Source organism: Urocitellus parryii, chromosome 3 (assembly GCF_045843805.1).
Source record: "Urocitellus parryii isolate mUroPar1 chromosome 3, mUroPar1.hap1, whole genome shotgun sequence".
Taxonomy (NCBI): Eukaryota; Metazoa; Chordata; class Mammalia; order Rodentia; family Sciuridae; genus Urocitellus; species Urocitellus parryii.
This window is the reverse complement of record NC_135533.1, coordinates 169,038,610-169,054,809: the sequence shown is the minus strand read 5'-3', so window position 1 is coordinate 169,054,809 and position 16,200 is coordinate 169,038,610. Positions and strand designations below refer to the sequence as shown.

The 16,200-nt window shown below is 45.6% G+C and overlaps 1 protein-coding gene across 2 annotated transcripts in view; it reads right to left on the bottom strand.

Annotated features, from left to right (window-relative positions):
• The window catches only part of Acox2 (acyl-CoA oxidase 2), a 39,369-nt gene that overhangs the window by 8,161 nt on the left and 15,008 nt on the right, over positions 1-16,200 (bottom strand). For both annotated transcript variants that reach the window (XR_003301970.2, XM_026402051.2), the window contains exons 8-13: positions 15,728-15,900; positions 13,493-13,655; positions 10,660-10,850; positions 8,881-9,060; positions 7,078-7,183; positions 2,921-3,138 (exon numbers count right to left, since the gene is read on the bottom strand). Coding sequence is in view for 1 of the 2 variants with exons in the window: in XM_026402051.2 (XP_026257836.2) it covers positions 2,921-3,138; positions 7,078-7,183; positions 8,881-9,060; positions 10,660-10,850; positions 13,493-13,655; positions 15,728-15,900 (1,031 nt within the window). In the remaining variant the exon portion in view is untranslated. The remainder of the gene's footprint in view (positions 1-2,920; positions 3,139-7,077; positions 7,184-8,880; positions 9,061-10,659; positions 10,851-13,492; positions 13,656-15,727; positions 15,901-16,200) is intronic.

Sequence of the window (16,200 nt, the reverse complement as noted above, 5' to 3'; positions counted from 1 at the left end):
ATCAAGGCAGGGAACTGTGACAAAGAACCGTTAAGCATGGACTCTGTTACATACCTAATTACCCTGCAGTAGTAAGGTTACTTAGGAACCATAATGTAAGTAAATCATTTTGTGGGTTTGATGCTTGCGTGAGTTGGCAGCTTGCGTCAGCGCTGTCTTGTCTTGATTTGTAAGTCTCTGGAGCAAAGGCAAGCGCTTAGAAATGCTGTTTGCAGATAAAAATGAAACCCCAAAAACTCCATACTTAAAGATGTTAAGGTGATCTTTTGTATTTTATCATCACCACCAAGCAGGACCAGAATATTATTTTTATCATGTGCTTTTAAAATGCCAAGTGTTTCAGAAAGACACATTTGGGCTTGAATTGTTCTATACTTAATGCGCTCTTTTTTTTTTTAATTTGTTCTAATTACATATGTCAGTGGAATGCATTTTGACAAATTATACATTAATGGAGTATAACTTCTCATTTGTCTGATTGTACATAATAGAGAGTTGCATAGGTCATGTAATCATATTATGCATATAGGGTAATAATTTAACACGCTCTTAATGGTTTCCACCAGTGGATTGCCTAAATTAGGGAAAGTTTAATACCTGGGCCATCATTGTGTCAGATATAGATATAGATATAGATAGATATTTTTTGGTACCAGGGATTGAACTCAGGGACCCTTAATCATTGAGCCACATCCCCAGCCCTTTTTTGTATTTTATTTAGAGACAGCATCTCACTGAGTTGCTTAGGGCCTTGCTAAATTGCTGAGGCTGGCTTTGAACTTGTGATCCTCCAGTCTCAGCCTCCTGAGCCACTGGGATTACAAGTGTGTGCCACTGTGCCCAGCAGTCAGATTTTATATATATATATATATAAATGGACATAATACCTTTATTTTGTTTATTTATTTTTTACTTGGTGCTAGGGATTGAACCCAGCGCCTTGCACGTATAAAGCAAGTGTTCCACTGCTGAGCCACAACTCCAACTAGGCAAGCACTCTACTGCGGAGCTACATCCCCAGCCCTGTGCATATTTTTTTTAAACCTTTATTTAATTTTTTTAAAAATATTTATTTTTTAGTTGTAGTTGCACACAATGCCTTTATTTCACTTATTTATTTTTATGTGACGCTGAGGATCGAACCCAGGGTTCTGCACATGCCAGGCGAGCACTCTACTGCTGAGCCACAACCCCAACCTATTTAATTTTTTTAATAATTATTTTTAAAAGTCTTTTTAATATTTTTATTTATATGGTGCTGAGGATCGAACCCAGGGCCTTGCACATGCGAGGCGAGTGCTCTACCGCTGAGCCATAACCCCAACCCCCTTTATTTAATTTTTTTAAAAAAAATGTTATGTGGTGCTGAGTTTAAAACTCAGTGCCTCACACATGCTAGGCAAGCACTCTACACTGAGGTACAGCCCCAGCCTCTGTGCATATTTTTTTAAAACCAAGTTCATAATCTTACTGTTTGTGTGTGTGTATGTATGTTATGTTTATTTATTTTATTTAGATTTATTCCTAACAGTATAAAATAACCTCACAGTATAAGATTCTTTCAAATTATTAAATATTTTTCATGGACCCCAATTTTTTTTTTAGTACTGAACCCAGGGTCGCTACTACTGGGCTATATCCCCAGCCCTTTTTTGACAATTTGTGATGATTTAATTGAACAAACATTTACTAGCTACCATCTATCTAAGTGCCTATGTTTTGTAATAAATAGCACGAAAATTACTGTATATTGTTAGAAATAAAAAGAATTTGGTTTGTTTTCTTTAACTCTGTCATGGAAATTTTATTTTACAACAGTTTCAAGTTTGTAAAATTTTTTAGTGTTGCTGATAATGAGAACTATCAGAGGATGCAGGGAAAAGGCCACACCTCCTAATGTACAATAGGCGTCATATTTTCTGCCCCGTGGGGTCTCAAAAGAGTGTATTCTCAAGTTATTCTATTTTTTAAAAAAATATATTATTGACAATGGTAAATAATTCATATTTTTAAAATTTGTTTTCTAGAACCCTGATCAGGTTGGCCTGTGGTTTTGATGTTTTTCAAGTAATTATTTAGATTATGTGAAATGACTGGATGAAAGAAAGCATTTGATTAGTATTTCATGACTCCAGATTGTACTGCATTAATTCTACATATAAAAACTATTTGTATTATTGTTCTATGAATCAATATATAAATTACTTGAGTTTTTAAAAAATTTTTCATCTTGTTACCAAGGCAGTAAAGTTTAGTCAACTTGGCAATTATTTGCTCGTGCACATTCAACAAAGACAGGGATATACCTAAAATAGTACTTAGACCTTCACCCACAGGTTAAGGGTGCATACTCAGGCATCAGAGAGGCCTGAGATTGTACCAACTCCTATTCTGGCTAATTATGTGACGTTGAGCAGGTTAACTCCCATAAGCCTGAATTTCCTCTCCAGTAAAATACAGAGATTAAGTCCATTTCAAAGGGCTCTAAGGATTAACTGAGATGATGTTTGTAAAAGCTTTTGGCACAGTGCCTGGGCACATAAGTACTCCTTAAGTGTTAGCTATGATTCAGACTATTAACACATATTCACATGTGGCATGCTTTATTTTATTCATATGCCTGTGACATTGTTCCTGACATGTTGACGATGTTGAAGAGATCAATTGAGGTAGCTAACTTATTTTTAAGCATTTTTATTTCTAATTATTCTTCACTTGTTTCTTTCACTAAGCCTTTATACTTCATGTTGGCATAATAATGCTGGGATGCGAACCTCCCCAGGGCCCTTGCTGGTTTTGCCAGACATACCCCAGTTAGCAAGATCTTGGAGTTTGAGGTGACCTGTGAACTAACCTGTGAACTAGAGTAGAGGGCTTTTCTCCGAAGGCTAATATCATGGTTTGAGGGCCTGCCACTCACCTGATCAGGAGGAGCAGGTCCAGGTAAGCTTTTCTTGCCATGTCTACTTGGGCCCCAGACAGAAAGCCATCGTGGAGAAAGTCTCCCGAGTTTGTCAAGATACCGTGTAAAGCAAAGAGGTCACAGAGGCGTTGGAGCACTTGCTGAATTGCTGGTTCCTTGTCTAGTTTCTCCAGAGCGTCCGTGAAACTCTTCACAGTGATATAGTAGCAGTGTGCCTACAAAGACAAAGGTGTATCAGACACTGATAGATGGTTTCCAACTCCAGAAGTCACCCTGGAATCTTGGCAAGACAGACGAACACACTGCCACAGCTGTATGCTTGCCAGAGGGCTGACAGCAGGCCCCCTCCCCTCCAGCTCGCTCAGGGTCTCCTTGAGCCTTTTTGGTACAGTGTTTATCTGTATACACGTGTGTGTCTAGCCCGTGGGCTCTGGAACTTGGCCTTTGGTATCCTCATTTTGCTTGGAGCAGCTTCAAGTAGAGTTGAAAGTAGACAGAGTGTCAGGTGTACTGGTGGCTGGCTCCAGGGACTTGGAGGGCAGCACGTGTGTGTACCATGTGGTGGGAAAGTGAGGGTACAAGATGTAAAGGCAATTTATCCTAGCCATCAACCTAATGAGAGCCCCCTCTGCCAGATGGACTCCTTCCCTGGACCCCCTTCTCCCCATAGCCCAGGAATTAAAGGATTAATGCCTGTCTCAGCAGGAACCTTTAGGACCCTTTATCTCCTGCCCTTTTGGTTATTAAATATTTTTAATATCCCCCCTTTACCCAAGACAAGTGCACATCAGTATTTTATCAGGATACAAGTTGCTTGAGGAAGAGGGGCTAAACAGTTTGAGGCTTTCAAATTTGTATGTGTGCAGGGCACCTGGATGTCTTTTCAGAATGCAGATTCTAGCTGGGTGTGGTGTCGTACACCTGTAATCCCAGCTGCTCAGAAGGCTGAGGCAGGAGGATCATAAGTTCAAAATCAGCCAGCCTCAGCAAGTTATCAAGACTCTAAGCAATTTAATGAGACCCTGTCTCAAAATAAAAAGTAAAAAGGGCTGGAGATGTGGCTCAGTGGTTAAATGCCCTTGGATTCAATCCCTGGTACAAAAAAGAAAAAAAGAATGCAGAATGAGAGTAGATCTGTCTTGTGATGTCCATGCTGCTGCTAGTAACTTGAAATAGCAAGGTTTAAAGTGTCTTGGGGTTCAAAAGAATTCCCCCTGCAGGACAAGGGATAGGGCAAGGCCATCTGAGGCAAGGGGAACTTTATGAGCAAAGGCTATACTTTCAGGAGGTAATTTCCTGAGGCCGATGCACTCTGATTTAATGAGGCAATGATGGGCACTTTGTAAGTTTGGATGGACCCACATCAGTGAAGAGCTGTGAATGACATGGCCGGGGTTTTATTCTGTAGGGGCCAAGGAGTCACCAGAGCTTTCAGCAGGGCAGCGAGTGGTCAGGTTTCTCATTTGGAAAGAACCTGCCTTCCTCACACAGGTGCTGATAGCTCCGCTTAGGCAGCCAGCCCTGCTCCTCACTGCCGTGCTGGGTGTGCAGCGTTTGGAGGTGGACGATGATCAGATGGGTCCTGCCACCCAGCAGCCTTCTGCACTCAATCTGCATTGAGGGACAAAACTAGAGATAGTGTACTTTTGTCACTGAAGCCCCGCTTTCCCTTGTCTAGCCCATGGACCACACCCAAAGGTTCTCCAGGCTCTGCTTGGGGAGTGAAGTGATGGTGAGCTGCCCCAGGGCCCAGTTCTATCTTGGAAAGCAAGATGAAGACCAGAAAGAGAAGGTGGCCTTTAGGCCATAGGGATAAAGTATGTCCTTATCGCTGGGTATCTCTTAAATTTTTACACATGTCAGCTCAGTCTTCATAATAATCCTGTAAAGTAGGTGCTGGTAATAGCTCTGTGTTGTAAAAAGAGACAGGCTCTGAGACTTAAGTTCCTTGCCCAGGGTCATATGGCTGGTAAGTGGTGGCAACAAGAGCCAAACCAGGGCTGTACTCCTAACTGCTACCTGTGCTGCCAAAGCCAGCAGGGCCTGAAGCTGGGTTATACCGAGCACCAGCATTAGCTCCAGGATCCTAGGAACTGACATCTCTCCTGGGCAGAGCCTGACCTTAGAGGACCAAAGCCTGTCAGAGCACCTTTGTTGTACAGACTGGAAAGGTAAATCCCGCAGAGGGGAGGGAGTGCTTGAGGTCAGATGGCATGTCACACACACAGCTGGGAGACTAGAACTTAGCTCATGGTTTTTCCTTGTCTATCCACCTACCAGTTTTGTCTCCTTCCCCAAGTTGTAGTAAAGTCATTCTCTACCTGCACATTTCAAGTTTCCAGATGAGGCCTGGTTGGGCACTTGAGGTTTCTGTAGAGTAGCGAACCCCACAAAGCACACGAAGTATAGAACCCCTTCCCACTGTGACCTCGGAGACAGCTTGGCCACCATCCCCCCAGGAAGCCTTTTGGATTCACTCTTCTCTCACAAGCTGACTGAGCTTCCCACCTTTGGTGCCCCTGAGCTTGAGGAGGACACAGCTTGCCTGTGGTGTGTGGCGCAGGAAGCCATCTTGACTCAGCCATTTTCTACTCTCTAACTTCATGCCTATGAGATCTCTTTCTTCATCCTTAGAGGAGAGATTCTGCTGGTCTCCTGCACAGGCTCACATGTGCTAAATGAAGGAAACTGGCGAGCAGCGTCTGGCCCGTTCGAAGGCAGGGCTTAGGTTTGGAAAATGAATAATGGGGGATTGTGGTTCCTTTTTTGGTCATCTGGTGAGGGTGCTGCCTGGGCTCACTCCATGTTGACAGGACATTTAGTGCCACTGTGGTGGGCTGTGGAGCTGAGAGCTGTGGCTACTGCCAGTGCCCACGACTGTGGTGCAGGTGTTGGGTCACCAGGTGGTGCTCATGCACAGCCTGCCAGCCAGTCCTGCCCTCCCAGGGCCTCTGCAGACCTTCAGGCCTCTCCTGCTTGGCAACCATTTTGGGGGGTCTGAAGCCTGATGATTGGAGTGGCCGCTTTAGTTTTCAGTTGTTGGCATGGCCAGGGTTCCAGTTGCCTAAGCTCAAGAGGCATTCTTACTTCTTTCCCACCCCATGACTCTTGAGGCCTGTTCCTTCCTCTACCCCTTTACTATCTCTGCATTTCCCCTCTTCTCTCCGTGGCCTCTACCAAGTTCATGGTGGGGGCTGGTCCAGGCTGCAGCAGCTTCCTTCTGATTAACTTCCAGCCTCCAGTCCATTCCTCCCTCTGCAGCTTGCATGATCCTTCTGGAAGGAAATTCTGCTCCCTTCATTTTTGCCTGATGCAGACTCAGCCATGGCTTCCCGTCACAATGGAGACAAGACACAGGCTTCTCACACTGCAGAAGGTCTCTCCTGTCTCCCCTCCCTGTCTACCCTCTTCTCCTTGATTCTTCCACCTTTGGCTCCTCCTGAAAGGTCTGCATTTCCTCCCAAGCACCAGGACTTTTCCTGTCTCCTCTTCTTGTACCTGCTGCTCCCTTTGCTTGGAAACCTTCCTCTGCAAAGCTGCCATCTGCCCCCCCCAGCCCCCTCATCCCCCACCACCCTCAGCATGCTAATTTCAGCTTATCCTTGAAGCCTCAGCCTGTGTGCCACCCTTTCTGGGAAGCCTCAAGGTGAGTAGAGATGCACCTGCCCCAGAATCCCACAGCAGCCTATATTCCCCTGCCCAGCGCTTCCTTGATAGGTGTGGGCAGCAGCTTCACCGTTTGAGCACCGAGCCCAGGGCTGCTGCAGAGTGGGTGCTCAAATATTTGCCGACTGACTGTGAATTATGCACAAACACAAACCATAGTGGAAATTGAATCAGACATCCAAGGATTGCCTGTGGGGCTAAGGGGAAGCTTGACCTGCTTTTCTATCTGGGAGGAAATATTTGAACAACCTGAAGCAAATCCAATAACACTGCCTCATTACCTTTCCCCCCAAGAGCTGCCAGCAAGATTGCTTTGGAGTTAAGTCCTTTAATTAAAATACCCTGGACTAAAGCCTTAGAAATGAAATGAGGGCAGCCGCTGAGGCGCAGGCTTGGGGAATAATGGCACAGCCTGGATTTTCCCGGCAGGGTAGCCAGCTTGGAAAGACAAGCGGGTCCCTTGCAGCTTTGGCTGATAGGCAGCTCACCTTAGCAGCCTGGAGGTGCATGACAGAAGTCTGGTTCCAAGCCTCCTGCTGGTCAGCCCCAGATTGCGTGAGGGTCTGTAGATGATGCACCGAGTCCTCTATGAGCCTGAAAACCAGAAAAGGGTCAGCTTCTTGACTGACTGGGAAAGATAACCGGTAGCTATGGGGGGCCCTCAGAAATACAAATTCTGTTTAGGACTTCTTGTGTGTCATAAAGCTAAATGCTTGATAAACATTCTCTCTCAAGGAATACATTTCCTGTTTACAGGGGAAAACCTGAGTGTCAGAGAGGTTAACCAAATTGTCCAGGGTAACACAGCTAGTAAGTAAGGAGTGGAGCCAGAATTTATTTTTGTTCCTTTTGGAACCCAGAGGTGCTTAACCACTGAGCCACATCCCCAGCCCTTTTTAATAGAGATAGGGTCTAGCTAAATTGCTGAGGCTGGCTTTGAACTTTTGATTCTCCTGCCTCAGCCTCCCGAGCCATTGGGATTATAGGCATGCGCCACCACTATCGGCTTGGATTTTTTCTTAACCACCACATTTTAAAGCCTCAGAGATTTGGGCCAGGAGCATTCCCCTCTTTTTCATGCACATCCCAACCCAATACCAATGTTTTTAGGCCATTCTGTTGTTTGGCTTTCTATGATCCAAGGAAGAAAACAAAACAAAACAAAATTTGTTAAATGTTAGTGAGGCCTGTTGGTCACCCAGCCTGCTGCAAGGAACCTAAAAACAAAACCAGAAAACTAACTGTTGTCCTCCAAGACACTAAGTTAGTCATTTGCCATTATATTAACCTTTACTCCCCCTTTATTGTTTGTTTCCTGCATGACCATCCGTAACCCTTGAAACTTGTGTATAAAGCAAACTGTTAAGCAATATTTATTTTGCTTTGTCAGGGAGTACATAAGCAGATGTCACTCTGAGTTCCAAGCAAAGAGAAACACAATGGCATCTTAATTACCCAGCAGTCTTCTTTCCCCCAGTTTTCCCAAGTGAAAGTCAGTTCTTTGAGGTCTGAAGGTTTATTAGTGTATGGATAGATCCCTACATCTTAGAACAGTGCCTGGCATATTGTAGGCACTGAATAAACATTTGTGGAATGAATGAATGAATGTCTCAAGTTCCTTGTGATCTCAAAATAACTATCAATCATTCCTGGGACCACAGGTTGGGATATGGGACCACTTATATAATAAAAATATATACTTTTTCCAGTTTGTTACTTTTGGCATTTTAGTGTTGGGCAGGGTGAGAAGCTTTTTCTTTATAGGTCATTAATTCTTTCCATCTCTCTGTTATGGTGTCTGTGTTTGGCTAGGCCTTCTCTTTATTCCAAGCTTGTAGCATATTTAGTCATTCCTGACTGGTGGGTACCTGATAATATTGGTTGAGTGACAGAATGGATGACCCCTTGGTTTTGTCTATGTTTTCTGAAGTCTATCAGATGCTGGAATTAAAACAGAGTCCATCCTCTGCTAGAGTCATATTTTAGAAAATTATTTTTAGATTATGGACTATTTTCCAATTTAGAAGGATTGCTGTATTTATTGTTATTGGTTTGCATATCAATATACATTGGTAGTATTTTCGTATGGGTATATTTGTTGGATTGTGAGTTATTCCAGGAATCTAAGGACTTTTATAATTTCTCTCATGCAATAGGAGCTTCGAGGCCTGGGGAGGCTAGGGGTGGGACTGGTTCTAGAGGCTCTCCATGAACATGCACTGAAGGCCCTCAGAGAGGAGGAGCCTACCTCCCCTCCCCGTGTAGGGTGCTGACTTCTCAGCGCTTCTCACCTGGCGGCTGCGTGTGCCCAGGCTGCAGTGTATAACTCTGGGCAGAGGAAGTCGGCTGCCTTCTGGGCTGGGCACCGGGCCAGGACAGGCCTGGCAAGATATTCGACAGACTGAGGTAGAGGCTTCTGTGGTGCAGAGTCTGGGGACACCTTGGCTTGCAGGTAGCTCTTTACCAGAAACCTGGAGGGTGGAAGGGGGGGTGGGGACAGGGGAGAGAATGGGGCTCTGTGGGGCACCCGCCACCTCAGCTCCCAGAGACACACATCACACATTCTTAGCCTGGGCTCCAGCCTTCCTGTGGAAGGACCTGGGCCCAGACCTCCACCCAGCTACCCTCTGAAGGGTTACTCCTCACCCCAGAGTCCTCTCCTGCCATCCTGCTGGGAGGACCTTCGTGGGGGCACACCCCAGGCTTTAACAACGAAATGCGGCTGCAGGACTGGGGCAGACCTCTTCAGGTCCAGAACATAAACTCTTCTGAGATTCTATGCAAATTCAATCTTTTTGTGGGAATCTTGTGATTTTAGGATTTGTGATGACTTATACAGTGACTGTGGGAATTAAATTTTCTAAGTTGAAAGAAGGAGGATAGATACTGACGTGAGTGGGAAGATTATAGGTGACTCTGAGCTGCTGCGTTGTTCAATCCAGTGGTTACAGGTTCTGGCCTCAGGCAGCCCTGGACTCTCAGCCGAGGCCTTCGTGATGCTCTAGGATTGATTCACCTCCCTAAGTTCTCCATCTCTAGATGGGGATGATCATACTTACCTGATTGGGAGGTGGTTTATGAAACTGAAACATATTTATAAAGTGCTTGACACAGAGCTAGGCACAGAATGCCTAATGCACACTATTGTGTTCCATTCATAATTTGAAAAAGTAAACCTGCAAATGTTATGTATTAAAAGTATATCATGTCACATTTGCCAGTGAACTCCTTTCTCCATGCATACAAAAGTATTTGCCCCCTTCAGTCATCTGAGAATAAGTGAGTTTGAGAGGCTTTGTCAGCCTCAAAGAGGGTTGTAAAGAAAACACTTTTTTTGGAGTTGGGCATGGTGGTGCAGGCCTGTCATCCCAGCAGCTTTGGAGGCTGAGGCAGAAGGATCAAAGTTCAAAGCCAGCCTCAGCAAAAGCAAGGCACTAAGGAACTCAGTAAGACCCTGTCTCTAAATAAAACACAAAATAGGGCTGGGGATATGGTTCAGTAGTCAGGTATCCCTGAGTTCAATCCCTGGTACCTTCCTCCCCAAAAAAGAAACCACTTGGAGGCTGACTTGGCCATTCGCTCCTGCCTCTCAAGTTGGGGCCTCCTGTGTAAGATCTTCACTAAGCCTGGGATCCTGCATTGAGCAAAGCAGATATAGTCCCTGCCCTTGAGGAACTCCCAGTCGAGCTGAGGACCAGAACTAAAAGGTAAACAACACAAAAATGTAGACAATTATAGATTGTGTTCCAAAAGACAGCGTGTGCCACTGTACCTGGATGAGTGGACAATTTTAAGCAAGAGAAAGATATGATATTCTGTAGGCTTTGAAAAGATCCCTCTTGGATGCCTGTGGTGAAGTGGGACCTGGTGGAAGCAAGGGACCCTAGGTGAGAGACGGTGGCAGCCTGATTTAGGAACAGTGCAGACGAGTGGATTTGAGACCTGTCATGGGATTTGGACAGCCTCCAAATGGTGCTTGCCAAAGCCTGTCCCTCCCTCTGTGGGCATCAAACAGAAACCTCAACCTGAGCAGAAGCCTGGACAGGGGCCTGGGCCAGTCTGGTCCTTACCTGGCCACTTGCAGGTAGAGCACTGTATTCTCACCCTCATAGGTACAGGAGGCTGTCACTTGGGTGACCAATGATGGCAAACCACTCAGCTTTGAGTAGCCGTGTCCCCCGCAGGCCCTGCGACACAGCTCGGCCCCCTGGGTACACAATTCAGACATCATGGCCTTCATGCCTGTGCTCAGTGCGTGGAGCTATAAGAACAGGAAGAGGTGTCAGGTGGTGTAAGGGGATCCCATGCCTCCCACTTACCGAACATTTCCGGCATGCTGAACACAACCCTGTGAGGTAAGGAGTGTTTCCTTACCTCACAGCTTTATGAATGAGAAGGCTGAGCTCCAGGCTGGGACTCACCCTGGGTCACACAGGCACTGTAGCTATGGGGCAATAAGAATTAAGGAAAAGCTTCCCAAACAGTGTCTCCAGGATCTTTGGAGAGGGTGCTGCCTGGATTGGGCCCACCTCCCTTCAGGAGGTGTACAGTTTGGAAAACTGACCTGTGAGGGTGAGTGGGGTGCAGTGGTCTGAATGTGTCTGCCCCAAATTCATATGTTGAAATCCTAACCTCGAAGGTGATGATATTAGGAGGCGGGGCCTCTGGGCAACAATTAGGTCATGAGGGTAAAACGTTCATGAATAGGATTAATGGCTGCTGTGGTTTGCATTGCCCCTCCAAAACCCATGTTGAAATGTAGTAATTTAAAAGTATTGGAGGTGGGACCTTTAAGAAGTGATTAGGAAATAATAAGATAACAAATAATCCAATCAACAAATGGGCCAAGGACCTGAACAGACATTTCTCAGAGGAGGACATACAATCAATCAACAAGTACATGAAAAAATGCTCACCATCATTAGCAATCAGAGAAATGCAAATCAAAACCACCCTAAGATACCATCTCACTCCAGTAAGATTGGCAGCCATTATGAAGTCAAACAACAATAAGTGTTGGCGAGGATGTGGGGAAAAGGGTACACTTGTACATTGCTGGTGGGACTGCAAAATGGTGAGGCCAATTTGGAAAGCAGTATGGAGATTCCTGGGAAAGCTGGGAATGGATCCACCATGTGACCCAGCTATAGCCCTTCTCGGACTATTCCCTGAGGACCTTAAAAGAGCGCACTATAGGGATACGGCCACATCAATGATTATAGCGGCACAATTCACAATAGCTAGACTGTGGAACCAACCTAGATGCCCTTCAATAGATGAATGGATAAAAAAATGTGGCATCTATATACAATGGAGTATTATGCAGCAATAAGAAACGACAAAATCATAGAATTTGCAGGGAAATGGATGGCATTAGAGCAGATTATGCTAAGTGAAGCTAGCCAAGCCCTAAAAAACAAATGCCAAATGTCTCCTTTGATATAAAGAGAGCAACTAAGAACAAAACAGGAAGGAAGAGCATGAGGAAAAGACTAACTGTAAACAAAGACGAATGGGGGGAGAGAAAGGGAGAGAGAACTGAAAGGATTTGCAAATGGTAGGAGACCTTCAATGATACACAAAAGTATAAGAAGTTATGATGGGCAAGGGGGAGGGGGGAAAAAAGGGAGAGAATTGAACAACAGCTGAGGAGGCAGAGAGGGAAGGTGGGAGGGGAGGGGAGGGGGGATAGTAGGGGTTAGGAAAGGTAGCAGATTAAGACAGTCAATAATATGCCATTATGTAAAAATGTGAGTATGTAACAGATTGTGATTCTGCTATCTGTATTTGGGGTAGAAATGGGAGTTCAAAACCCAATAGAGTCAAATGTATGAAAGATGATTTATCAAGAGCTCTGTAATGTTTGGAACAATTAATAAAAAAAAAAAAGAAGTGATTAGGTCATGACTGCCCCACCCTTATGAATGGATTAATGCTGTTGTCATGGATGTGACTTGGTTATAAAAGAGAGCTCTGCCCCCAACACTCTCACAGGATCCTTTGCCATTGGTGCCCTCTGCCGTGGCACAGCACAGTAAGAAGGCCCTCAATAGATAGATGGAGGCAACTTGGTGGAGGCTAGGGTCTCCAGAACTATGAGAAATAAATTTATAAGCCGCGTAGTTTATGGTGTTTTGTTACAGCAGCCAAATAGCCTGAGGGGTTGCCAGACAGCAAGCCTGGTTAGAGTTTTTGGTTCTTTAAAGGCCCAAGCCATCTTTCAAACATTCAAGTCCTTCGGAGGAAAGTCATGTCCTACATTTCTTTGTGTTTCCTCATCTGTAAAATGTGGATATAAATTGTGTCTACTACACAGTTGGAAAAATTAATGAAGCAATGCTTATAAAGCACAGCACCTGGGTAGCCTGAATCTTAAGAACATGTAAGTCCACAGTGATTTAGCTGAGACCTATGGGCCAGATGTGCTTTAGAATCAGAGTAATTTTTGGATTTTAGAAAGGCAAAGCAGAGTGTTTAAGGTAAATTACTTGTTTAAGGTGTATCTAGCCGGCTGTGGGAAAGCCTTCATAACTGAATACATTAATATTTTTGCTTATTCATGTTCAGTAGAATAAATCGAGACTGTTCAGGTCAAATTGTGCTAACAAATTTGAGTTCCAGTTTTTTGTTTTCAGAGCTTTGTGGGATTCAAAAGCTCATCAGGGATTGTGACCTGTGTTCTTTCTACTGTGTGTGAGTATTTCATTTAACATTTTTGAGCTCTCTGGGGTCCAGGTGTGGGTGGATTTATATGTCAGGGCACAGTGCACCCCAATACCCTGGGATGCTGGAAGGCTGTGGGAGTGGAGGAGGGGATGCAGGAGCGGGGCTGAGACTGCTTCTCAGCGGGTGGGATAGCCTTTGCCACCCTCCAGCAGCCGCTCCACAGCAGATAGCAGGTACCTCAGGAAGGAGGCTGAAATCTTTGCGCAGAATCTCATCATAGGAGCGGTGGAAGAATTCCAAGAGGCTGACCGCTGTGAAGTGGAAGGCGTAACTCGTGGCCAGCTGAGGAAGGAGTTTCTGCTGCTGTGTCTGGTAGTCCAGAATTTTTGCCTCTGGGTCACTGGGGGGAAAAGAAGCCAAAGATTTGGATGATACCTACATGCCATGTCCACCTCCCTCAACACCACATCCCCAACACCATGGAAGCCTTAAAAACGGACAGTTGTTCATATTCATTGCAAAACTAACACCAGACTATCACTAATCTTCAAAAGTCTCATCTAACATGAACATTCACATATTTCCCTGTAGATATATTGACACTCTTGCTTGTAGGGACTGCCTCTTGTGGAGTAAGGGTCACACAATTCTTGCATGCACACCGACCATCTCATCCTAAAATGTGAAAAGTTCTGAACTCTGACATATCTGATCCCAGGAGTTGGGTGAAGGATTGTGGCCCTGCACTGCTGATGATTTGAACCTGTGATCTTTCACTGCCCATGTGCACTTGCTGTGTGCTAGGAAATGCGTTGAACCTAAACAACAGCTCTTTGGATGTGAACCTGGGCCCACTGAAACCCAAGGAGTGGCCTGGGGCTGCCTTGTCCATTGCTATGTCCTCAGTGCACAGGACACAATGACTGTGTATTGAAAGGGGGTAGCTGTCCCAAAGCTGAGAGAAACCTGAGGCCTCTCAGGGGAGTAGCTCCTCACCCAACAAGAAGTTCTTATCCTTGGGACATCTCTACAACTCAGGTACATGGGCTGTAGGCAGGACAAGCAGTGTGCTGTCTTCTAGTGCAGATACCCTCAGCCTGGGATTCTGGTGCCCAGGCCACCGAGGGTGCTGTGGGTTTGCCAGAAGACCCTGGGTCAAGGCCCACCATGCTTTCCTGCATCTTACCCACAACACCATCCCAAAACATGACTCCTGTCCACCTGGCATACAATCCTCAGTCCATTTTAAGTCAGACTATCCTGGAGCCCATAGCATAAAAAAACACCAGATCCAAAGGCTGAGAGTCCTCAAATTCCAGTCCTGGAGATTTCACTCTTTTTATGTTTTTTTTTTTTTTTTTTTTTGAGATGAGGTCTCACTATGTTGCCAGGCTGGTCTCAAGTAACCCTCTAGGCACCCACCAATATGCCTGGCTAGTGATCTCTTTTTTTTTTTTTTTTTGAGGGGGAGCTCTAAAAATTGAACCAAGCAGTGCTTAACCACTGCACCACATCCCCAGCCATTTTTATATTTTATTTAGAAACAGGATCTCACTAAGGATGGCTTTGAACTTGTAATCCTCCTGCCTCAGCCTCCTGAGCTGCTGGGATTACAGGCAAGCACCACTGTGCCTAGCTGTGATCTTATTCTTGATAGGTAGAAAAGAGACCTAGAGAGGGTCAAGGATTTGCCCAGGGTCAGTCAGCAGAGCTGGGAGGAACATTGTTTCTTGAGTACCATGGATTTGGTTTTGCTGTAACCAACTCTACTCCCTATTCCTCTTCTCACTCAATTTTGCCACATCCTGGGCATGTGTGCCTCCATTTGGGACACATTTATCTTAAAAAAAATTATTTGCTGTTTACCTAAAATTCAAATGTGTGTCCTGTATCTCGAGACAGAGTGTGTGTCTGGGTGCACGCATGTAGGTGCGAGCAAATGCACATGTACCTGCACACAGGTTAAAGCAGTATGGAGTAGACTTTGGCATTCTGTGCCACGGGGTATTGGGAATAGTAGCCAGACACAACCAGGCATAATGAAAGGTATTCAGACCTAGACAAACCACAGTCAGATGCTGACAGTCACAGCCAGACAGAACACGTTCATCCACACAGTCTGAAAAGACAGTTGGGCTTTGCCAGAGAGAACAGCCAGCTACGGTGAGATGCAACCTGGTAACTGGCCGACCCAGACTCACTAGCCAGTCACAGGTGTGTAGGACACAATGGGATCTGGACAGACACAGACTGACATCAGATGCTGATAGATAGAAACTGGGCCAGAGGGATCCCGTCAACATGGCCAGACTTGTATGTGTGTATGAGAGAGGGGGAGAGAAAGAGAGAGAGAGAGGGAGGTCTGCTCCAGCACCCCAGCTCTGGCAGAGAGATACTGCCGGGGAGCAGGCACTGTGGGACTGAGTGTCAGCCCTGTCTACTGCAGTCAGTCTCCGGGCTCCCTCCCCTTGCCTGGGCCGGAGCCGGGATTGGCGGCGGACGACTGAGTAGCGCACAGCGATGACACAAGCCTTCTGCAGTAAGGGTAGGATGGAAGTCAACAGCAAGCGCACTCGCGTCACCACCATGCCAAGATAGTTGCTCTGTGCCGTCCCAAACTTGATGTAGGTGCCATCTGGCAAGACCTGCATGAAACAAAGATAGACATTGGGCCATAATGAAGGCAGGCCAGGCAGCTGACTCTCACAATCATGGGCCTCCACCCTGCTTGGGTACCATGGCACTCTTGCCCATCTGGAGACGACCGCTGGTGTGGCCACAACAATCAGTAAGATACAGAAATGGGGACAGGGGTTGTGGCTCAGGGTATTGCGCTCACCTTGCGTGTGCAAGGCCCTGGGTTCGATCCTCAGCACCCCATAAAAATAAATAAATAAAACAAAGGCATCGTATCCAACTACAACTAAAAAATAAATATTAAAAAA